The sequence below is a fragment of the Cydia splendana genome, chromosome 22 (assembly GCF_910591565.1).
Source record: "Cydia splendana chromosome 22, ilCydSple1.2, whole genome shotgun sequence".
Lineage (NCBI taxonomy): Eukaryota > Metazoa > Arthropoda > Insecta > Lepidoptera > Tortricidae > Cydia > Cydia splendana.
This window is the reverse complement of record NC_085981.1, coordinates 2,875,634-2,902,366: the sequence shown is the minus strand read 5'-3', so window position 1 is coordinate 2,902,366 and position 26,733 is coordinate 2,875,634. Positions and strand designations below refer to the sequence as shown.

The window sequence follows — 26,733 nt, the reverse complement described above, 5'->3', positions numbered from 1 at the left end:
CGTGTCCGCCCTTGACATTAGTTTCGGAGGGTTAAATTGGAATTTATTGAGCACTTGGAGTTTACTACGAGTTTAATTGTTACATGTTACGACTGGAGTTCACATGTGTGTTACTCATTCTGTTTGTCTTAGTAAGTAATAGTTTAATTATTTACTTGTATGTACTTAATCTGTATGTATTGTGTTTTGTTACTTGTACAAAATGGGCTCCGGGACAGAAAAAAGATCCTTACCTCGTTTTAGCGCCAATTTCATTATTTTATTAGCAATTTTTGTCCTTTTAAACATTTCTGTAGCTTGTATATGTTTATACCTATTTATCTCTAATTTAAATAAGTTACTAATTTTTTTTATATACTACGTCGGTGGCAAACAAGCATAGGGCCCGCCTGATGGTTAGTAGTCTCCGTAGGTTATGGATGCCTGAAACCCCAAAACATGCGCGTTGCCGACCCTAATACTCCGCACCCTCGTTGCGCTCTGGCAACCTTTTTTGTAGTTACATCAATAACTTAAGTTTGTAATAAAGTGTTGTAAGAATGTTTACATGCAAATATATTAAATTGATTTACGATTTAATGTTGTAATTTTAATTTCAGAAATCGTCCGTCTGTCCAGTCATCCGTCACTCCAGTATTCGGCGCTCTGTTGAAATTGTCGGCATATACAACAAAAGAGTAAGTTTTTTATTTTTTTATTGAAGTTACAACATAATTATAAAAAAACGAATTCCTAATACTAACAACATTATACACTATTTCTTGTAATAACTAAAAATAAAAAAAATCGAATGAAGGGCATAGCTGTAATAAACATACGAAAAATATATTAGTAATATTTTCTATAATGTTAATATCTACGGCGGAAAATGCGGATTACGTTTTTAGGGAGAAGCGGTTACGTGGCTTCATCCCCTTTCATCTCAATGCTAAAATTTACCTCAATAAAACTACGCAAGATTTGACCCACACTAACAACAAACCTACTAAATAAGACAGCTAAATAAAATCAAGTAAAAAACCGTATTAAAAATCACACGCATCCCACCCTCAGCCTAGACTGGCCACCCAAACACCCCCCACCATCACCCCCCTCCGGCAGACGCAGCGGCGCCACTCAAGGATGTCTGCTCGCGGAGGTTAAGGACTGAGGATTGATTTTAGGGCCTAGCCAGCCTAAGGACTCCGTTTATAGTAAATTTAGGGCATAGACGAAGGAACTGACGCAACTTTTTTCTAATACTGGGGGCTTACAGGCCAATTCGGACTCACACTGACATCAGTATGATATCGGAATAATAGTAAATAAAATAATGGAATAATAGTAGTAAATGTAGTAGGGCTAAATTTAAAAATCAGTTAAAAAATACGTTATTGGAAAATATACCCTAATATTAAAACTGTATTTACACATACCTTTACCTGAATTTAGTTGTTAAAATAATTTCAAATGTTACGACCTACTTTTATGTTTTTTGATTTGTCTTCATAATCGCCATGCATGCTCGCTTATCGGATAGTATGTATTTAAGTTCAGTTTAGTATTTAGTGCATAGTGCATAACATAGGTAATATTGTATATATTATGTTTAAAAAGGTTTAAAACGTAAAAATGAGCGCGATCTCTCCAACAAACTGCAATCGCAGTTTGGCGAGTAATATAATTTGTTACAAAATTGTTGTGAACTTTATGATAAATAAATTAAAATAAAAATGTTAATAATTTATACTCGCTTCTCACTCGCGCCGATACATGTACGGACATGTAGGAGCGAAATGCACGATATCTGAATGACATAAATTAGGTGTCATTGTTCGAATAGGCCTGGTAGTCAGCGATGAAGTATAAACGAAAATGCTATCGGTACATTCGACCATATGACTAGCACTTATCTGATTAATATCACTAACTAACGACCCGCCCCGGCTTCGCACGGGTTACACAAAACCTTGACAAATTATACACCTAAACCTTCCTCAAGAATTACTCTAAAAAATAGTTGTAATTGGTAAAAAAAAAATGCTACTACATATTACGTTTCCGACTTTCGCTCACTTCCCCTTTGGATTGAACAATTGAACATTCTCTATAGCTTTAAAACTATAACTTGAAAACTTTTGACTTTTTTATATGAATTTGTTATTACTCGCTTCAATGTAGATGCCATAGATCTACAATGTAAAAAATTGCCTTTGAAATATCAAAAATGTGACCAAAATAGTTTTTTTTTATCGTTACTTACTTATTACGATCAAAATGAATGCTTCCGGTACTGAGTTTGTATGGCGGGAACCGGGAATTCCCGGTTCCGGTACCGGTACTGTATATGTATAGAAAACCAGTACCGGGAGCACTCCCTTTGTAACCATTATTAGTAGTTCTTTATTCATCGATATCAAAATAATTAAAATAAATAACAATAATAAATAAAAAAAGCCTTTCTATTTCTTGCACGAAAAAATAAAACAATAATGTTGTATCTTAGGTGATTTAGTTAGTTCGTTTTTTACATCAAAATAATTATCTATGTCAAATCAAGATCACATTTTTGAACTCAGAATCGGCCCCCAGGACGAATCTTGGCGCGCATTTCCAAACACAAAATAATATCCGTAGTGTGTAAGCTGGATTTTACTATTACGACGGGGAGTGTAAATTGTTACATTGTTGGAACTGGGTCACTGGCTGGGTCGCGGGAATAAAGTGTAGAGACTGTCCTTATTTATATTGCCGGCTCGATTCGGGAAATGAATTAGAGATTAGCTAAACTGCAAAACGCAATTCAAGACCAAAAAAAGTAAGACAATGTTGCCACTGCAATAATTTGTTTGTAAAATAGTAAATCCCTTTTGATAAATAATCACGCTAAGATAATTTATTTATTAGTAATTTTACTCCTACGATTTAAAAAAATACTTTTATTTAAGTACTTATTTTTACATAAATACAAGACGCGCTAGTAAAAAGTGGCAACATTTTCTTACGTTTTTTGGTCTTGAATTACGTTTTGCAGTTTAGATACGATATGTGACGTTCCACGGCAAAAGGTGCCTTATGGCGGTTGGCGCCGCGATTCGGGAAATAAATTAGAGATTCACTAGATATAAAATAGTAAAGATATGTGACGTTTCACGGAAAAAGGTACCTTATGGCGGCTGGCGCTTACGTCGCATACCGCCGCAATAATATTGAAGCGGCATTAATAATAGCGTAAGCGCCAACCGCCATAAGGTACCTTTTATAGTGGGACGTCACATATCTTTACTATATCGTATCTAGTTAATCTCTAATTCATTTCCCGAATCGCGCTGTGGGTCGCGGGATTAAAGTGTAGAGACTATCCTTATTTATATTGCGTTGTGAGGAAAGTAATTTCATAGTTACATATACTGGGTTTTTTAGTTGGGAAATGCTTTGGCTAAGTAAATAGAATTCTCACTTTGCGTTCGGACCAAAATTCTAGACGTCGCAGTTATAGCTTAAAGCGTGATTTATTTTAGTGTTAAAAAGCCTATAACTCACTGCCCGGGAACCACTTAGCTCCCGCAGCGACAGTGTTAACTCTCACACTTGAGAAAAATGGATAAAGAATTGGAAAGCTTGAAAATAATGTATTTCTAAGCAAAGTCTAACTAGAATAAAATAGAAGACTGACTAGAGCAAAATGATTCTAATGGAATTGTGTCGCTAAACCTCAAACTTGGACACTCTCAGCAAATATTTACCCTATTCATCATCATCATCATATCAGCCAAAGGACGTCCACTGCTGGACATAGCCCTCCCCCAAAGAGTGCCACAGTGACCGGTCTTGCGCCACCCGCATCCAGCGGACTCCCGTCCGATTACATTCCCTATTACCTTTTCTGAATACCAAAATCGCATAATCTGACAGTTACCCGAGTTCGAAGTTAAGCGACTCAATTGTGCTTCGAGCGACTCAAGTGTACAGTCATCTGCAATAATGTTACACAACGAAGGCAGCAAAAATATCTGACACGATCTTACTTGTAGAGCCATAAGAGCGTGTCACATATTTTTGCGGCGTTCGAAGAGTAACATATTATTGCAGATGACTGTACTCGCAGCTTAACAACGTCAATTATTGTAATGACAAGAGGGTTAACATACAGGATTTTATTTTAATCAATCAAAACTTTTAATGGCAAATCTCAACTTTTTAATAGCGGGAATTTGTTTATTGGATGATATTCAAGGCAGCGGGTGGGGTATATATTTAATCTTGTGTCGTGTATTAATTTTGTGTGAGGCATATTATTATTGTTCATAATGTGATGGCTTCCCTTTTAACTAACTAACTAATATGGCTTAGCTATAGCCCACGGAGGGTCTTCGTGTCCGAAACAAGAGTACCCCACTTTTCCAGATCCTGCGCCGCTTCCTGCCAATTATCAGCTTGAAGCTAACGCAGATCCGCTTCCCTTTTGCACACTTAATAGTACATTACGATACAAGTGCGAAAAGTATTCGCAACGAGTGGCGATAAATTAAAACACGACCGAAGGGATAGGTATTGTACAACGTTTTACAGTACATAATGGCCCTTTAAATTTTCGACATAGGCACGTATTGCGCTAATTACCGCTCTAGGGCGGTAAAGTAGCACCATATGTACTGTAAATTATATTTCAGTCAGTCTAGACATGTGAATATTAACTGTGACGACCTAACCTAACTGATAGTAATAACCTAGTCTAATGAAATAGGCACCCAAAAAAATGCATCAAACTATTTTTCAATTTCAAATCATTTATTTTGTGTAACTGTGACACATATAGTTTGTTAGTAAATAACAGTTTTAAAAGAGTTAGTAACTAAGCCTAAAAATTTATCTATACAGTATACCTAAACCTAAAATCTTAACCTAAGTTACCACTGTATGTAACCCATAGGGGGATGTATTCCCTCGCAGTAGTCACAGTGTAGCATTTTATTTTAGTGTGTAATTTGTGTGTTGTGTAGGTTTTTGATAATGTTATTTTAAATTCCATAATTAATTCATAATCACTGAATCAATGAATCAACTATGGGAAAAAAGACATAATTCACCACACAAGCAACAAAACCTTGTCGACATCGGCTTTACGGCCATTCTAAATATAAAAACAATATCGATTGAGCCCAAAGCCCCTTGGTCCGCTGCATACTTTATATTCGTTTATGTGATGTAACTATCGTTAACACGTGGCGACATCTAGTAGTTAAATTAGGCAACAAACTGGGTCAACATTGGAAAGTAATTTGTTAAATTGGAAAAGTTTGCGGAATTCCATTAGATTGGCAAATGAACTTGTCGAATTTGGAGTTTTAGCAGCTCTGAGTGATTTTGGCTATTTTGTATACATACCTAAAGTTAGTGTTAGTACCTTCAAGTTTTTATGATAGTGACTGTTATTTGACCAGGGCCCACAGATTATCAGTTCGCCGGACAATATCAGCCTGTCAGTTGTTCGGAGCTGTCGCCTTTTGCGTTTAACTGACAGGCTGATATCGTCCGGTGAACTGATAATCTGTGGGCCCGTTTAATGAGAATAAAATTGTACCTAAGCTCTGAGATAAGAAGTGATTGACTTGATTGAATTGACATTAAATTGTAAAATCGTCCTTTCATAACGTTTCGAGAGACGAAACAGATATTTTCGGTTTGAACCCACCACGATAGTAAACTTAAGAAACACTAGCTTCTTCCCGTGACTTTCTCTGCGCGGAATGATAATGATGTTTGATAAAAACTGTCCTATGTACCTACCTACTTTCTCAGGTCTCAAACTATATCCACACCAACTTTCATCTAAATCGGTTCAGCGGTTCAAACGTGAAGAGTTATTGGCCTTTATCACATATACTCTGTCAAGCCATTTCTGTTAGTAGAAAAGAGCGGCAAATTTAAAATAATGTACGCGCGAAAAGTTATCGTCCTATAGCAAATTTGAATTTCGCGCCCTTTTGCTACTGCCAAACTTGTTTGACCGGCTATAACTATTGACCTGAAGATCTATAAAAACTATTCGGAACCCACAAAATAATCTTCCGAAGATTAAAACAACATAAAATAATCCGATACAACCCTTCTCCAACTAAAAACCAACCTTATTCCCTTTGTCATTCCCTTCATTTTGCAATGGCACGCTCAAAATAATAACCTGATGATTCATCAACTCATTCTGATCCGTATGTACATGTGTTAAGATTGATATTCGGATGGGATTATCCGGAGGAGGGTGGATAAGCAGTACTATGCACATTTGTAAATAAGATTTATTATGGCTTCATACTGTGGGGCAAAAGAAGATCGGAAGGAAATGTATGTCGAGGGGCTCGTGTTCCATTACATCGGGTTAATTTGGGTGTTTTAGTTGTATACAGGGTGATACAGGGTGATTTTTTGTAAAAGTAAGAAGTGCGAGATTAGTACACAAAATGTAGTAAATAAAATTATGTCAATAGGTACGTCAAAAGATGGCAATCGTACATCGACAAATGCCAAATGAAAGGATTTTTTTAATGTACCTGGATGATATTATTATAAAAATGATTTATGAAAAAGCAAGTTTGTTAGAACCCTAACAAGTAGAAATCCGTGATCTCTGCTTAGGTACCTACGCCCATTATGGTGACGTATTTAGGTATATTTGTACAGTCAGCAAAAATATTAGCTTAGCACTCTTGCATGCATATTTATGCATACATATGGGTAAGACGTGCACGGAGCCGAAGCTAACACGTAACTAATAGTTTTTTTATTTTATATAATAGTTATTATTAGTCAAATCATGGAATTAGTTGTTAAGCGGACCCCAGGCTCTCATGAGCCGTGATGGCAAAATTCCGGGATAACGCGAGGAAGAAGAATAATACTTACTTATTATTGTTATTGTTACAAGTTATCTTTCAACGTCAATACCGATTTTAAATAACTATCAAAAGTTTTTAGACGAAAATTTAATTCTCATAATTTGAACGTTGATCGATCCTTGTACCTTCACTCAATTCTATCTGTCCTTCCATCTCCTTGAAACTTTTAATGATACTAATAAAATTTAGACGCCATTTATAATCTTGAATCTGCGTTTAACAACTTTCCATTAATACAATACCGTCTGCAAAGTTCGCAAGATTTGCGATCCATCAAACGAAGACAAACGGAGACGAGAAGTCCATTAGGACTAACTCAAACATAGCCTCCGGTTTGGGAAAGTCAATAATTAGGGAATATGTCTTTATCTAACACCGAGGTCAAAAATATCCCAAGTATTGTCCAGTACTACAAATGAGTGTGTTCAATGTTGTAAGTACTTTATTTTCCTGCTATCCAACGGTTGTCTGGAAGAGACTGCTTTTTAGGAATAAGACTGCCTGTTGTTACCTAGTCTTAAACTTGTATTTCGTTTTCCGTGTAGTTTTTAAATTTATGGTGCACAACAAAGAATATTTACTTACTGTGATCCACAAGTTCATGACGTAATTAAGGAACAATAATATTCAATACTAATTTCCTTGTTGGTGCTGTCTGAGTTTTTTCTTCCGTTTATGAATATAGCTTTCCTTGGAAATGTGACGTGACAATCAAATAATAATCACAGCTGAACGAAGATATATTCGAGTTGGGTTTGGGACCAAAGTAGTCTTAATTTACTTCTTTGAATACCTTTTGAAATGAGTATGTTTAGACAGTTTGATTTATAATTACCATGGATAGATATGCCCCTGTGTTTTAGTTTTTTCTATTTATAATGAGATTACAAAGAAAATTTGTATGAGAGTTCGTCCACTTTTATATTAACAAGTTGATAACAGTAAGTACCTTAACTTTACATCCCTTTTCAAAATGTGTAATAACATCCGTATCCGTCCGTCTGTCTGCGCCCCCATATGTTCCAAACCGTTAACGGTATGGCGAACTTTCTTAAGCTATTACCCTCGTAACTTCCAGAAAGCTGCGGAAGCTTGGTCAGAGCTTTGGGCTATTAGTGCAGCTTTTTCAAAACATTACATCTTATAATAAACTTGCATTCAATAAAAAAACCCACTTAAATTATTGTAGAATTCAATATAAAAGAGAGTTGAATGTCCTTGATAGCTATTTCTTAAATTGGTATTATATATAATACCAGGGTTTTATTGAATGCAAGTTTATTATAAGATGTAATGTTTTGAAAAAGCTGCACAAATTTTTTTTAATAACTTCATAATTACATAATGTTTTAATATTCTTGGTATAATGGTTATAGGGTAGGTAAGGTATATTTACACTTCATCTAATATACACTGTTATAATTATTACATACTCTAAAATATTTATGTTCTAACTAGTGACATTATATAATTATATGAATGTGTCAATAGAAATAAAAGGCTCCCAGAAAAGTGGGTTAGGTTAGGTTAAAACTGTGACCCCACACAAACGAATTAGTAGCAAAAAGTGGGTAAGGTTAGGTTAGAACTGCGACCCCGTATAAAAAACAATGTTTTTTATTGTATAAAGTATTACGTTCTATTAAAATATAATCTAACAAAAGCCATTATATTACAGTATGTCTTTATACCAGTTAAAGTGTATAAAAAAATAAGTATTATATCAATTACGGTTTAGATTAAATCATAATATAACAAAATCAACGTATAATAATAATTACATTCACATGACATTAAAGGTCTCCAAGGGGCCTCTACGTGTTGAATCTATATATTATCCCCACGCAAGGCTATCAAAAGACCGGGATTTATAGGCCCGTGAAATCCAAGGATTACATTGTAACAAGTAATATTATATGAAATGGCATTTTAGCAAGTGCCTGATAGTTTTTTTTAAATTAACAAACATTAAGTTCACACCCTTTGAAAAGATGTGTTCTTGCCGGTCTCATATTGGGATACCCTCCTACAATTTAGGAGAGATATAAATCTTCTTGAATCAGAGGTGTACGAGTAGGCTTAGAGCCGGCGTAGCTTTATTTGACGTTGATAAGGGTGGTATTTCACCTATCCAATTTCTTTGTCCAATGTGTATTGCGTCTCACATTTTGCTTTAACGAGAGAGTGAGACGCACTGACATTGGACAAATAAATTGGACTAGTGGAATACTCTCCTAAGAGTATTGTAATATGCCTACTTTAAAAACAAACTAATCTTTATCTTCATTGAATGAAAATAACTCCTAAGTGTTGTTTTTTGTTTTTCAATCTGCCAACAGGAAGGTTTTATTTTTACATATATATAGGATAGCCACGATTATTTTATTAGTAAAATACTGTATAAAAAATTAACTTCAATAGTTCACGTTTGAACGTAAATATATTCCTTGTTAGCCTGTCTGTTGTTGCTTAGATCTGCATGTAAAAAATAGCTTTTTAGAGAATTCACATTTAAATAACTAGTTTAAAATTTTGTTTAACTTATCTTCAATTACTTACGAAACTTCTTTTAATCCGCCAAAGATCAAAACAAATAATTGAAGCCGAAAAAAGGGATTCTAATTTTAGAAATTTAATGCTTCAACAACATTTTTACAATAGTTTCATAATATCGAAATCGTTTATGGCATTATTTATAAACGCATGTCAAGTCTAATAAGCCTTTGATAAACACTTGTCGTTATCCGTCATTTTGACATTTGTGTTTGTTAGAAAGGGACAAAATTGAACGGAGGTTTGCTAAGTTTGCAAAGGAGGGTAAACTACTGCACTATTAAGTAGATTACTGTTATAAATATAAACTTCGTAAACTTCCCCATCTAGTGCATGATCTACAAACATAAATAACTTGTTTACAAGTTGTTTCGCTAGGTTACATTGTCACTGAAACTACATGCAACTGTATCTGAAAGTGGGTCATTTGTTACATTTTTACTATCTTATTTAGGTATTTACTGAAAGTCAGCAGTTTCTTTTATATTTTCTTCAGTGTTTTTTTTCGCTTCGCTTAAAATGATTGCATTAACATGTTTTAAATTTTTTATTTGATTTGTATTAAATATCCAATTAATAAAACTGTATAAGTATTTAATATTCAGCAACTATTTAATATGTAACAACACAGTTAAATACTGAAAATATATCAAACTTGATTAATTTTATACTTATTTTCCCATATATACATTCATTACCTAAGCAGATCCGACACTACTATAAATTAACATTAAGACTTCTCCTGTACTATGTTATTACACCGTGAACAGAGGTAAACTTACAGTATACCTTCCAGTAACTGGCAGTCATTTGCTGAGTACGATCAGGTCAGGTCAAATTAATAAATTCGTAATCCAATTTGGTGCGTATTAAGTATCCGGCACCGCAAGTAGAAGCTATTGGATTAAAACAGTAGCAGCGGTGTTTATAGTAAGCCCAGTAACCGTGACTATCGCTAAGATCTATCAATATGCCGTAGAAGACTAATGAAGGATTGCTCGAAGTAATTTCTATATTCCTCATCACGGTATGTTACGTGCAGAAAGCGCTGCCGCAAAATTCCGCGTGATATTTGATGCAACTGCACTGAAGGTACCGTACTGATGTATATGCAAAAATTAAACGACCAAATTCTAGATATCGTACCGCGGTATATACATAAATTAAACTACCACTTTCACATATTACTATTTTGTTAGCGTATCATTATTTTGCTAACTCGATTTGCTCTTTCGACAATGTGTAAATACGAAATACAAATGACAAATTTGTAATACCAAACCAAAAAAAAAATCAAATCAAAGTCGTAAAGATTTCTATGCGAGAAGCTTTTCTTACCTCTCTATAGAAAAAAAAACTTCATCAAAGGATTTGCAACAATGTAACTTAGCACACGTATTTATTAAGTTTTACATTTCTTATATCCTTCTCCTATTTTCTCGAATCCCCTATTTAGTTCCCAATCTAATTAAAGTGCCCCACTTCCGAACTTAGTTGAGTAATGTGCCCAAATTGATACGCAACCATAAATCGAACGCGCTCCACTTTCTGGCCATATATTCTGCTTCCCTTTTACGTTAACCAGCGTAGATTGACCTTGAATTCTGTTATAATTCTACACAATGGAAGACCTTTATATACTGATTGCTTGATTGTATTCTGCAAGCGTTTGAAATGAAACCTCTGACCGTTGCGTTTTAGTTATAACTTTGTACTTATAGTTATTTTGTAATATTTTGTTTTATGAGGCTATTAATAAAAAAGTTGCTTGGTGAGTCTAATCAGCAGTTTTTTACCTTATTGACAAATATAGATAATGTATTTTACACCACGTAGATGATAAACAAGCATACAGCCCGCGTATAAATAAATATGCAATAGCCATGATGTTGGATATGAGCAAAGCATACGATAAAGTATCACATGAAATTCTTAAACAAAAGCTTAATGGTATAGGCGTTCGTGGAATAGCACTCAATTGGTTTTCCTCTTACTTGAAAAGTAGAGTAGAAATTTACCACCATGATTATAAAAATAATCGCATGATTAAAATTAGGTCTGAGAAACTGAATGTACAAAATTCCATCCCACAGGGCAGTGTTTTGGGCTGTATCCTATTCGTAATTTATATTAATGATTTGTCAAAAATCTTAAGTACCAAGGCCGTGCTATACGCCGACGACATCTCCTTAATATTTGAATGCAACTATAGTGAGGACCTAAACAATAAACTACATTGTACTTTTAAATTAATATTAGATTGGCTAAATGATCATAATCTCCAATTGAATATTTCTAAAACTAAAATCATGCAGATAAAACCTTGTCAGAAGCCAGCAATTGATATGAACCCTTGCTATAATAATGAATCATTGGCGGTTGTTGAGTCATGTTCTTTACTAGGTGTGGAAATAGACTCCTGCGTAAATTGGAAGGCACATTTTGATAAAATCTCGATAAAATTATCCAAATTTACATATGCCCTCTCCATGTTGAAGAAATGTACAGACTTAAAAGCTGCAACTAATGCCTATTATGCCTATGCCCATTCTTGGTATTATCTTATGGGGGAATAGCACGTACTTAGAGTCGTTGTTCTTGCTACAAAAAAAGTGTATAAGAATACTAGCCAATATAAATGACATGGAGAGTTGCCTCCCTTATTTCAAAAAAATGAAAATAATATGCCCTCTCCATGTTGAAGAAATGTACAGACTTAAAAGCTGCAACTAATGCCTATTATGCCTATGCCCATTCTTGGTTATCATATGGTATTATCTTATGGGGGAATAGCACGTACTTAGAGTCGTTGTTCTTGCTACAAAAAAAGTGTATAAGAATACTAGCCAATATAAATGACATGGAGAGTTGCCTCCCTTATTTCAAAAAAATGAAAATATTAACGTTAACTTCACTGTACATTTTTGAATTGTGTAAATTAGTTAAAAAACAGAAACATTTATTTGTTCGAACAAGGGATAACTTTCCACGTAATCAAAATCTGCGGAAAAGAAACAAATTAGTTAGCACTTTCACAAATCTAAAAATAGTAAACTCCGGTCCTTACCATATGGCAGTCACAGTATATAACAACATACCCTCAGAACTAAAACATATAGAGAAAGATTCAACATTCTTTAACAAACTAAAAAAGTTCTTGGTTGAAAACTCATTTTACAATATAAAGGAGTATCTTAATTATAAGTCTTAATAATGTTAATTGCTAGTGTGTGCTAGTTTTTAAGTATTAGTTTTTAAATATTAGTTTTTAAGTCTTTATGTATATTGCTGTGCCCCAACGGGGTTTATGCTGGAACATGTAAATATTTTAACATCTTGTAAAACCCATAAAAGCAATGAATGAATTATGAATTATGTGGTGGTAAGCAGTCACCGAAGCATGTGGATGCATGCAACTCCAAAGGTGTTACATTGCCGACCCTTTAAAAATCTTTCTTGAATAGCTCCATGCTGTAGCCCCCCGAGAAAGCAGGGAGCTCATTCCAAGTGCATGTTGAATGAGATTTGTTTTGCCTCCGTCTTGTGAGTATTGAGGGTGAAGAAGGATCTAATCAATAAATAAATATTATTAAGACATTTACACATAGATTGACTAAGCCCCACAGTAAGCTCAATAAGGCTTGTGTTGGGTACGGAACGCTTAAAAAAAATCGTTCAATAATTTAATAAGATGCCTCACCGCGCATACCACACACGGCTCTCGACTACCGTCTCATATGTACCTACACATACCTAAACCTTTGTATTAAACAAATTAAAATAAGTTAACGTGAAGCAGGAGTTTACTCCCCTCAGCTGAGCTGTTCGTCAATATCAGCTCCGACAAGTCATCCGGTCAGTCCGGCTATCATGACATTCATGATAGACGATGAATGTTTGTTCTAAATTTTTATCCCACGTCTTCTATCTGAGAAAATCCACTGTATTTACATTACATTACAAGTATTATAACAATATCGCTATAAATAAATCTATTAGCAATATGACATTACAAGCGAAAGCTATATTAGGCATTGATACCGTTGTCGATAAAAGTTATAATAACGATACTAGCTCATTTTCTATCCCTCCTACGCGCAAAACTAACGCCTACTGATCCATAGACTGTCCGCCCGATTCGAACTTCAAGATGAGCGTTTTCCAAAAAAAAATACATTTCATTCATGTCTTCAAAATATTGGCTTCTTGGGCTCATTTTACTCAGAATCATTTGTACATTCAAGCCTCATACATGAAAAAATGTGTCCCAAACTTTTGTATGAAAAAATATTTCCCAGTGCGTCACATTCTTACAAATAAAAAACCTATTCATACAAAAATGTGACGATCTGGAAAGGAAATCTTGGGACACATTTTTTCATGTATGAGGCGTGAATGTACAAATGATTCTGAGTAAGATGAGCCCTAGAAGTCAATATTTTGAAGACATAGATGAAATGTACATTTTTTTCCGAAAACGCTCAGATACGTCAAATATTACGACTAGATACGATATGAATTAGATATGTCAGTGTTATAACTAACTATTTAACTATTTGTTTACTGTACATACTTTTTCTTCTTGTCTATTACCTTCCGTGATTCTTCTCACTTGATGGTCTCACTGGAAGATCAGCGCTGGAAGCCACCAGCAACATGCTGAGATAGGGCCATTTCGTGGCACTTTAATCTTATTCTGTGTTTTCTTTTTTATTATGTATTGTCTCGATTGTTTGTGCTTACGAATAAATACTATTCTATTCTATTCTATTCAAAAGTGACGTTTTTGTTTGAAGAAACGTCATATTTGACACTGACATTATCTAATTCATATCGTATCTAGCCGTAATATTTAACATATCCTAAAGTTCGAATCGGGCCGAATGTCAACACTGGGTTTCTTACTGAAACGTTAAGCACCTTTTTACCCCCGCCGCAAAAATAGGGGTGTTACATATTATATAATATATATATATGTTATATACAGACAGAGCCCAATGGAGACAGTTGGAGGAGGCCTATGCCTTACGGCACACCGAACTGAGGGATATATTATAAATAAATAAAAAAAATCAAGTGTAATTTATATCGTTCCGAATAAATGGCTTTATTATTATTATTATATTATATTTCACTGCTATGTGAGTCTGTTTGTGGTCTCGTACTTTGCTATTAAACGGGTTAACTGATTTGGATGCGGTTTCATTTATTTGAAAACAGGTTTTCTAGATTCTTAGGCACATTTTCTCAAAATCGGTTTATTTGTTTCATTGCGTTGAGATTTTTTTTTATTTATACGAAGTTGTTATTTATTTATTCACTTTGTATTTGCATGAGACTTTGCACGAAAGACTTTTTCCCTCAAATCTCCACTAACCTTATAGAAGTTGGAGGTTTCATCTTATCATTTTGAAATAAAATATTAAGACATAATAAAACTTAAAAATATATGTATAATAATAAATTCGAAAGTAAGTCTTTCTGTCTGTTACCTATACAAGTTTGGTATGGAAATAATTTGAAGTCCGGGGAAGGATTATTAGGATAGTTTTATCAACCATCATCATCATCCCACGAGGTCGTGACAGAACCTAGTGGATTATATTCCTTAAATAATTTTACTTTTCAAAATTATACCAATTAGTTAGTGTACTTACATACATACATATAATCACGCCTATTTCCCGGAGGGGTAGGCAGAGACCACGGATTTCCACTTGCTACGATCCTGACATACCTCTTTCGCTTCCTTCACTTTCATAACATCCTCATACACGCTCGCCGGTTTAGGGTGCTCCTGACCTGGCCTTTCTTCAAGATTTCCCCGATCTGATACTGTAATATCGAATTAAAATACAGTAGAACCCGCTTCATACGATCACGTTTAGTACAATTTCCTGTTTAAGACGCTTTTTTGCTAGGTCCTTCAGAATCGTCTTAATAAGTGGTTTCTATTGTAGATCTTTTGTTACTATCCCGACCATTAACCCCACGTAAGTGTTTTAATACCTTCTAAAGGTCATAATTGAACATTGAATTCACAAATTTCCCGGAATTACTTAGTTAATCAAATTAATTGCCCATTTCGAAACTAATCCAAACTTGAAGTGAGTTAATACAACTTAAAAGCTGCTATTCTCGTTGCTGACGCGAAGGCGGGTGAGTCGAGTTCCTGTTAGGGAATGCAAATCGGTTATTTTCGGTTATTTTTTGTATGGAAATTATCGGTTATTAACCGAAACCGCGGTTATTTCCATACAAAAAATAACCGATTTGCATTCCCTAGTTCCTGTACCCCTAGTGTATATTTCATAGGCATTTCCTTCGATAACGTGACGTGACGTACGCGTTTGCGTTAAGTGTCATTTTCTATGGGATTTTGAGTTTCCAAAACGTCCCGGTTGGCGCGCTGTTCAAAATCCCAGACAAAAATAGACATAACGCAAACGCAAACGTTCGTCACGCTATCGAATGAAATTTTCACTAAGGAGGGGTTAGTATAATAAGAGGATGAGGAGGAGAGGAGGGAGGGGAGGGGTTGGGATAATATATCCCATCAAAAATATTTTCATGTAAGATGTTGCCAAGACGAAACCATAAGGCTCGCACTGTCAAAAAGTTATCAAATCTCTTAAATTAAAACTCCCTAACTCTACAAACTATTAATTAAATGGCTCCTCTACACGATGGAGCATCATACTGGCCCACTAAGATGGACCAGCGTGTAGAGAGGGTAGTGCTGTCGGATGGCTTATGGCACGGCGGGATGGTGATAGGATGGCCACGTTGTCAGTTTTTCGTCCGCACATCAAAGTTAGTGGGTCAGCGATGCGTACGCATCTATACGTGGCCCACACCATAGTGAGTGCTCTCAACCAGCGCATGGCCATCTCGCTGTTCAGCGCTGGGTCATCGTGTAGAGCCAAAAAAGAGATTTCCGCTAGTACCTGAGACTTTAGTTCGCCTTTACTCGGTTCTCAATTGGAACATACGTTAAACATCGGGGAGGAGTATGAATACAACTTTACTAATTATAATGCCGTGTATGAACGGTTGTTCTGTGTTGCTAGCCCGGTAATCTTGACTTTGAATATAATGTAGTTAGGTAGTAATAACGTAGGTTATTCTAAGAGCGTCACTTACGAGGGAAATAGAAGGTTATTTTCTTAGACCGGTACTTGTGAGGTGGATCACTTTCGTTGACCGCCAATTTTGAGGTAGATCACTTTCTTAGAGTGTCACTTTTGTAGATCGTCACTTTTGAGGTAGGTTACTTTTTAGTACTAATTTTGAGGATGCCAAATTCTGAGGAAGTTCCATTCTAACATAAACAGTTAAAAAAAGTTATCCGCTAGTAAAAAGACATTTCAACTCGATTTTTCTCGGTTTGCGAATTGGAACATACAAGTTAAACATCGGGGAGGAGTATGAATACAACTTTACTAATTATAATGCCGTGTATGAATCGTTGTTCTGTGTTGCTAACCCGGTTTGACTTTGAATATAACGTAGTGGGACGTCTATTTGCACATATTTTATTCAATTGTGTGAGCACGAGGTGTAACTTTAGTCGAATAGACATTTTAAAGGTGATAATAGTTTTTTAGTGTTGTTAAGTAAGTTATATTTTTGAGATAGTAGTTTTGGGGTAGGTCACTTTACCGTCACTTTTGAGATAGGTTATTCTAAGAGCGTCACTTACGAGCGAAATAGGAAGGTTATTTTCTTAGACCGGTACTTGTGAGGTGGATCACTTTCGTTGACCGACAATTTTGAGGTAGATCACTTTCTTAAAGTGTCATTTTTGTAGATTGTCACTTTTTAGGGTTCCGTACCCAAAGGGTAAAAACGGGAGCCTATTACTAAGACTCCGCTGTCCGTCCGTCCGTCCGTCCGTCCGTCCGTCCGTCTGTCACCAGACTGTATCTCATGAACCGTGATAGCTAGGCAGTTGAAATTTTTACAGATGATGTATTTCTGTTGCCGCTATAACAACAAATACTAAAAAGTACGGAACCCTCGGTGGGCGAGTCCGACTCGCACTTGTCCGGTTTTTTAAGTAACACTAGCAACTTTCTAGCACTCATTTTGAGAATGTTAAATTCTGGGGAAGTTCTATTCTAACATAAAATGTTAAAAAAAGATTTCCGCTAGTAAAAAGACTTTACTTAGAATTCAGCTCGTCTCTGCTCGGTTTGCGAATTGGAACGTGTATGAATATAACTTCAGTAATTATATGCCGTGTGTGAATGGTTTTGTTCTGTGTTGCTAACCCGATAATCTTGACTCTGAATATAACGTGGGACAGCTATTTGCACATATTTTATTCAATTGTGTGAGTGTTGTCAGGCGTGACTCACTCCGCGATTTCGTCGCTTTGCTACAGGTAGCTAAAAGTACATCCGTTCCGCCCCAATTTTGGGGAAAGCCATAAGCCGCGCGTGGCGCAGTCGCCACCTAGCGGCCATATCTGTGCTGATCGTAACAGACGCGTTTTGTTAGAGAGTGAGTCTTCTGTACCTAGTACTATTATTTATTCTGTGGTGTAGTGCAAATTCACTGTAATAGGCTGTTAAAGTTACTGTTAATTTTATGGTTACGTTACATTTTGTATCGTTAGAGTTTGACCAAGATAAGTCTGCCACGATTTTGACAGCACACGCAGTGCAAGAGTTATTTTTATAGTAGACGAAGTCGCGAACAAAATCTTGTAATGTATAAATGATATTAATGGGTGATCGAGACAAATCTAAAGCCTTATTGCAAATGTTATCGATATCTAAAACGTAAGTATTTGTAAAATTCACTTTTTTATTTAAATATGTTATATTAGCCCGGCCCCGGCCCGGTCTAGCGTGAGTGATGCTTTAATCTGTATACAGTACGAGTAAGGCTGCGGGTATAAATCCTTGTAAATCAGGAGTTTTCGATCAGAAGGGTTTGGGGCAAGGGCAAACCAATTAGTTCAAGAATAACCTCTCAATTACCTGTACGTGCAAAAGCAATAGTCATTTTACTATAACCACCTGTAGCTCGAAAATGCTTATTTACTTGAAGTTACCTCTGAACGACCCTTAAAGGTCGATAATAAAAATTCATTGACAAAGTTCACCAGCTGGGGGTTTGCGCTTTGATCTTCGCCGCCCACGCCTCGGTGGAGGACGATGTAGTTTTACTGGATGAGACAAAATTTCATTTTCACTTCTCATGCTCAAAAAGTGCACCTTTATGTCGTGCGTAGACGACATAAAATCGCATTTTAGGCTCTAGAGCATAAAGTAAAATCATCTATTACGACCCTTATTGACTTAGCAATAAAGTCCAAATTCTGCCATACAAACTGCCAGCCCTGCCGGCGCGCCCCCGACCGGCGCTCTCCCGATCGGCGTGCCCCGCGCCTCCGACCGGCCCAAGAACAATTTTCTTTAGTCTTGAATAAATACGTTAAAATAACCTAAAATATTTGATTTTTTGTATATTTTCCTCGCAATCGAAGTGAAAAGCAGAGTGTACAACAAGGGCATAAATGTCCATTTTTACCCTCGTCTACTATTTTGGTCTTCGCTTCGCTCAGACCAAAAAATTGCCTCGGGTAAAAATGGGTCACTTTATGCCCTTGTTGTACAATCTACTATTTGATCCCAATTGAAACTGTGTTGATTAATCTCCCTTTATAAATATTATTTATCTCATCATCATCATTCAGCCTACATACGTCCCACTGCTGGGCACAGGCCTCCTCTCACTCGCAAGAGGGCTTGGGCTATAGTCCCCACGCTGGCCCAATGCGGATTGGGGACTTCACATACACCTTTGAATTTCTTCGCGGATGTATGCAGGTTTCCTCACGATGTTTTCCTTCACCGAAAAGCAAGTGGTAAATATCAAATGATATTTCGTACATAAGTTCCGAAAAACTCATTTACGAGCCAGGATTTGAACCCGCGACCTCCGGATTGAAAGTCGGACGTCATATCCACTCGGCCACCACCGCTTATTTATCTATATGACTTCATTAGCCAAATGTGTCCCACTGCTGGGCAAAGTTCTACTCTTTCTTTCACGTATCTCTGTCTATGGCAATTTTAGGCCAATTTTTCCAAAAGACGTCAGGTTGTGCCGCCAGCCCCTCGAGGTCTGGTTATTAAGTAACTTCTTACATTCATTTCGTCATTCGAAATTGAAACGCCAGCTTGGATAAGCGTTAACGGATTAATGAAATGAAACGTCTCTATGACAGTCGCTCTTAACATATATCTTAATTAGTGTATAAGATAAGATAAGATAATCTTTATTGGTACAATACAGGTACACGTCAGATACAATTTTATACAATAATCATACAAATTCCACATTACAGAGTATTTCAACTGAAATATACACAACAAATGCCCTTACCGTATGGGTAACATTCCATTTCTGACCGCAGCTGCACTACTAGTACGAACGCGTCGGTGTTATTGTCAATTTCCATAGTAAAATGAATGGTATGGAATGCTGTCGTTGGAAATGGACTGTCACCTTAAGCGTTAACGAATTAATGAAATGAAATTTCACTATGACAGTCGCTCTTTTTAACCTCTTAATTAGTGTGTGATAAGAATCCTGACCGAATGCTTACTTATCTTTTTGTACTTATCGATTTATCTGCTCTATACCGAGGTCTGAACCCACAATTGTTGACCATCACACACACACAATAAATATAAAAGATTGTCAATTCACCTATTCCATTGAGCGTACCCAGCCACTTCCAGTACATCTACACCCCTGTTACCAGGGCTGCTAATATTAATAAAGTAATTGCGTGGGAGCACCCCGTTATATATTTAACCCCAGCCCTGTTGCCTTCAGTCGTTCGCCGGGATGCTTATAAACGGTCATATATCTCACATATATGTACTTAGCTGTCATCTTGTGATATATAACATATAATTTCAGTTTGCCTAATTTAGTAATAGTTTATCTAAAAAGATTGCTTTTATTTTTTTTATTCGATTTGCTGCATTAAAAAAATGTAAGTATATATTTCTGTGTAACTTTATTTGTAACTTACGTGATTTGAAAGTAAACTTAAGTAAGTTTGAAAATGACAGTAGGTAATATCATTACAATAATTCTTTAAAATAAATATTGAAGACGCAGAAAACTAGGTTTTTAATTTGATTTTATATTAACTACAAATTTTAAAATAATTTCCGAACGTTTGATTTATCGGCCTCCTAGCCGAGTCGCTAGTGACCCTGCCTACGAAGCAGGAGGGCCCTGGTTCGAATCTCGGTAAGGGCATTTATTTGGGTGCTTATCACGAAAATATATATCATCATCATCATCATCATCATATCAGCCCTTTATCGCCCACTGCTGAGCATAGGCCTCTCTTCTAGTACGCCACTTAAATATATATCACGAGTATATAAGTTGGGGTCCATTTGTTTTTCATAAAGTTTTAAGGCATATATATTGTTTGTCAATTATCATTAGTCATAAACTTGAAACCGTTTACTTTTCAGGATTTTCGTAAGGTTATTCTATAGATAGGTTAGGTTAGGTTAGGTTTGTTTTATGGCAATCCTGAAAAGTTACGCGTTTCTGAGAAAAACCAATTGGATGGTGTTTAGCAAAAATGAGTCATCCCACATCCATTTTGCAATAAAATGTCAACTTTACGCGTTTGAGTTGACATCTTATTGAAAAATTAATGTGGGTTGACACATTATTGCTTATCAGCATCCAATTATGACTAACGAAAATTCGGACAAACAATACATTATGAATGACTTAAAACTTTTTGGGAAACAAGAGAGACCCATATAAGTTTGTATCGGTATTGTCACATAATTTAAGTACCCATAGTACAAGCTTCGCTTAATTTGGGGCTAGGTCGATCTGCGTAAGTTTGTCTAAATATTTATTTGTATTAACTTTTGGAAAGTACCTCTTGAGACTCCACAAAGCAAGATGAGTCACACACAAGGTGCGATCTGCTGCTTGTGTGCAACACTGTGGATCTTTGGATACTGCTTATATCCATAGGCGATGATTGCCTCCTGTCAGGTGGCTCAAGTGCTCGTTAGCTGACTATTAAAAATTGCATGAGCACATATATGTGGCTTTCCATAGAGAAGGGTCCTTATGGACATGATGGAGCCTGAGGACCCTTCTCTGATGGAAAGCCACATATGGATTTGATTGCGTAGTCAATAATTGAGTTAAAATTGGTTTTCTACAAAAAAACAACGCAAGTTAGGCCAAGGACGTTTTGTGACATACTAAAGTTAGTTAGGTATACCGTAATCATTCAGTAAATATTCATAATTTTCTATTTTTGAACGACCTGACATGTTTATTATCATTTAAAGTACATATGGTGCTACTTTACCGCACTAGTGCGATAATTGGCACATTACGTGACTACATTGACACTTTAAAGGACCATAATGTGTACACGTGCGAATAGGTAACTGGTGTCGATTACACTCCCTGCGGTCGTATTTTAATTTATCGCCACTCGTTGCCAATTTCCTATTTTCGCACTAATTCTGTAGACTGAGGGGGCTCAGAAAGTTTTCGAATATAATATATCACTTTAGATATATCATTATTCATGAGATAACACAAAAGAAAAAACACTATAATCGTCTTCCCAAACAGCTAAACTTTATTTATTAAGAGAACCTTATCTCCTCACAACTGTAGATAGGTAGGTATCAATAAATAGTACCTTTTCTACAAGTTTCTAGAAGCAAAGCAACATCAAAATAATAAAACGGTCGATAAGATTGGGAGCAACAAGGTATACTGTGGATAGCGACCGACGGTTGAAGGCGCTAGGTACAAAAATCATGCAAGCAATTCAGTAAAAGGGAGCTTTATTGTGTAGGTAGGACGGTTGTTTTTACTACTCACCGAGATGGATGGTTCTGAAAATTGGTTGATTGTTGAGTATGTAAGGCCAACGCTTTGCGGAAAAATGTGATATTCCTCAAGATATTTGTACGTACCTTTACTTAATGTGAGGACTATTATATTTTGTTGACTCTTCTGTCTTGATTTTATATCAAGGGGTGCCCCTTATGCCTAACATTAATTGTCATAATATGAATTCGCATAACAGATTTGGCATAACATAATTGTTCATAACATTGAACAGGCATAATCATTAAAAAGTATATCACTTATTGCGCATAATAATGAATCCGCACACTTGAAATATGCATAACATTGTTAACCATAACTTTTTAAACGAACTTACAGACAAGGTCACTAGTTCAAGAAGTTTGCCGGCACCTAAGGCTTGCTGCGTTCTCCCTTTTGATCCCTATGTCGATTCGTTGGGCGAGGAAAGAGACAGTCGGTCCCCGGTGACCTCAATTTATTTTTAGCAAGATTTTAGTTTAACCCAGACGTTACATTTATTTAAATCCAGAATTCCTTGTTGTGCAGGCGCGGAGATGTCGCGTTGGCGCGGCGTCAATGGCGCCGGCTGAGCACGCTCGGCTAGGCGCCGATGCGCGCCTGGCTGCTCGTGTGTGCGGCGCTCGCCTTCGCGCCCGGAACGACGTCGGCGACCGCCGCGCACCCGTCTCGCGTCAGAGACGACCATATCAAAGGACAGATACTCGCCAAGGTTGGTGCAATAGTCATTCATATATTCATCCCACCGGCCGGCAAGCAGCCGTCTCGCGTCAGAGACGACCATATCAAAGGATAGATACTCGCCAAGGTTGGTGCAATAGTCATACATTCATCCCACCGACCCCCGCACACCCGTCTCGAGTCAGAGACGACCATATCAAAGGGCAGATACTCGCCAAAGTTGGTGAATAGTCATTCATACATTCATCCCACCGGCCGGCAAGCAGCCGTCTCGCGTCAGAGACGACCATATCAAAGGACAGATACTCGCCAAGGTTGGTGCAATAATCATACATTCATCCCACCGACCCCCGCGCTCCCGTCTCGCATCAGAGACGACCGTATCAAAGGACAAATACTCGCCAAGGTTGGTGCAATAGTCATTCATACATTCATCCCACGGCAAGTACCCGAGAGCCGCAGACGGGATACTCGCCAAGGTAAGAGACCAGAGTCTCTGGTCTGAACGCGTGTCAAAGTGTTCGACAACGCTGAAGATTGCAGAGGACAGCAAAAGCGCTTCAACCGGCACCTAGACACCTGCAGCGTCAATCGCCGTTTGACTGCTTGCATGTATTATGATTATGTGACTAATTTATGGTTAGGCAAGCTGGCGCTAACTGTTCGTTTGGGGGCAATTGTCTCAATAAGCTGATATAGAAATAGAGTTCTATAGACTCCGACAAACATAATATATGAGTAGACAAATCGGAGCTTTGGCTGCAGTGCTGCTTTAGATTCAATTATGATACGAGTAACCTATCACTGTGTCTTACCAAACTAAAACTTTGATTTAACTTCGTTAAAATACCGGGATACGTGGAAGGGGAGAAGGGAGATCTTAGTCCAGCAGTGGGACACTCTAGGCTCATAATATAAGTAGGTACCTACTGCTACTACTACTAACTTCACTGGCTCAGTGACTCAAAAAATATCTTGGCCTCTGACACAAGAGAACGCTAATCTGCCCTATTCTGCGCCACTTCACGCCAGTTACTCAACTCCGAGGGCACACAGGTGCTTTAGAGCTTTGTCTACGCTACGTTGAATACTGCTGGCGGTATCTGGGACGCCCGGACGGACGTTTTCCACCCAGGTACCCCACATACGCTCTTCTCACATCTCGATCCTCTCCCATCCTCTCCAGGTGACCAAGTCACCGGAGTCCAGGACGGAAGTTTACCCAGGTGCCTCACATACGCTCTTCTCACAACTCGATCCTCTCCCATCCGCTCCAGGTAACCAAGTCAGTGGAGTCATGTAAGTGTGGAGGCTCACATAAGTAAGTAAACAATAATATTAAATTTGTTCCAGCTGGGGCTTACATCGAGACCAACGCCGCTGCGCGCGCCGCCTCGAGACGTGGTGCGCAAGATCCTACAGCGAGCGGCCGATCCTGCGCCAGCGCATACCGACACCGAGCCGCAAGACATGCGGGAAATCATCGCCATTGCGCATAGAGGTCCACACACACCATGCCACACATTTAACATACATACACCCCACGAACACACAAGCTCCTGCAGAAGTTGGAACTCAAATAATGTACCTAAGCGTTGATCGAACCAAAAACACCACTAACGGCCCGATTCGAACTTTAAGATACGTCAGTTAATAGATCTAGAAACGTTATGGATTAGACGTGTCAGTGTCAAAAGTGACGTTTTTGTTTGAAGAAACGTAATTGGCGTATGACGTAGTTCGAATCGGGCAGTAGTTCAATTCAACGCCTGGCACGTTACGTTTATCATCTATGCACAAATGTAGGGGTAGATCTATCACTTTTCTCAGGCGGTTGGTAAAGAAGTTGGGGTTATTTTCTAAGGTTTAAATTTTTATTTTTATTGACCTTAACATAACACAAATCAGTTTCATGCAGTCAAGCTTTCAACCGGTCCATTGCTGAGCATAATAACTTCTTACCAACCTCAGTTAAACGGGAAATATATAAATTTGTCTTTCATGGTACTCGTATGTTACTTAAAATAATATGGACATGTAGGTAATCCTAGAAAACCTACAATTCGGACACAGAGATGCAAACATTTTTAGAGCGCTATAGTACTTTAATTTAAGAATATTGTAATATAAAAACAGTTTACAGAGTTTCTCCTTTCTTAACTAAATTTCTAATGCATGCATCATCAAATAACAAGTATAAATATGTAAGCAGGGATGCTAAGCTAATCATTTTACGACGGTACCTATTCCATGCCCGCTCTAAGATTCAAATAAGCTACTTACTACCTCTACCTTCCATACTACTTACTCTTTATCAGAATGACAACCTAGTGAATGCTTATTCTAGAATTATCGTAATCTAAGCCTATTGTGACGTCACAGATAGGCTTAGATAGAAAGCGTCTTGATTTTGTTTGTTTAAGCATAATTTTTGTATGATTCATAAATTTGGTTCCGAAATCTCTATCGAAATATAAGAACGTATCCTCATACTCCAAAATATAACTTACTTATTTTATACCGGCTAGCAGTTCGCTTTCCACGTGTTTTGATTAATTGTCATTGCTGCCCCACATCTTCATGAAATTGGCCTCAGCCAAATTGTACGCCTCAAGATTCTATCATGAGCCAAGAAACTTGAGGTTTAATGTTTAATATATAGACCGACGTGAACTGTTAACGCGGTTGGAATTTGTGTAAGTTTAGGTACTTTTAATTAGAGTTTGATGTCGTTAGAAAGTTATATTTTTTTAAGACGATTGGTCTAAAAAGGTGAGTTATATTTTTAAATTCTATCGATGGAAATCAATCACAAAACCCAAAGTAGCTAATTATTTGAACTAATTAGCAATACAGCTGTTTCCATAATTATACATCTACATATTTGTCTGGATTTCTGCGTAGCTATAATGTAACTTTAATATATTGATCTCGTGGAACAAAACATTACAAGTAACACTTTCAGCACAGAATAAATAATAGTACTACCGTACAGAAAGGAAACTTCCTACAAAACCGAAGTTTGACAGCGGTTCGGGGTCGAATCATGCTATCCCTTTCTAATATATGGCACTATCCCTTTCGGCTATTTAGGGTTGTCAAAATTCAAGTGATTATCTTATCTGTGGTCGTGCACGCAGAAGGAAGTCAAGTGGTGCCAACCCTAATAATTGCTCGGAGCAATGCTGAGCCGAGCGGAGCCGAGTTTGACCGATCTCAGGAGTTTCGCACCCCTGCTTTCAGATCAGTCGCTACTGTATCCTCCTGAGACCCCTTGTCATTATCGTTTTGAAATTGGAACCTTCATGTATTCAATTTTAATTAGATTAAATCCTTTATAAAGGCCTCAGGGACTCAGGAGGGTATAATTGGTCTAATCCAATGAACTAGAATAACTATAGAAGTCTAACTAGAGCTCAAAAATGACCCCACCATGTTGGTGCCGTGAGCGAGTCAAGTGTAGGTAATTCAAATTCAAAATTATTTATTTCATGTGATTTACACACATAGATATACAAAACAATAAACATACAAGAATTACACATAAACACAGACATATACACATAAAAAACCGGGCAAGTGCGAGTCGGACTCGCGCACCAAGGGTTCCGTACCATAATGCAAAAAAAAATAATGGAAAAAATGCAAAAAAAAAACGGTCACCCATACTACCACGCCCGACGTTGCTTAACTTTGGTCAAAAATC

At 37.0% G+C, this 26,733-nt stretch overlaps 1 protein-coding gene across 1 annotated transcript; it reads left to right on the top strand.

The window, feature by feature from the left end:
• The first annotated feature begins 588 nt into the window (after positions 1-588).
• Positions 589-24,626, top strand: LOC134801627 (uncharacterized). Its single transcript, XM_063774246.1, has 3 exons — positions 589-677; positions 22,875-23,058; positions 24,381-24,626. The coding sequence occupies exons 2-3, from the start codon at positions 22,939-22,941 to the stop codon at positions 24,624-24,626; spliced, it is 366 nt and encodes a 121-aa protein (XP_063630316.1). The 5' UTR covers positions 589-677; positions 22,875-22,938.
• The last annotated feature ends 2,107 nt before the right edge of the window (positions 24,627-26,733 follow it).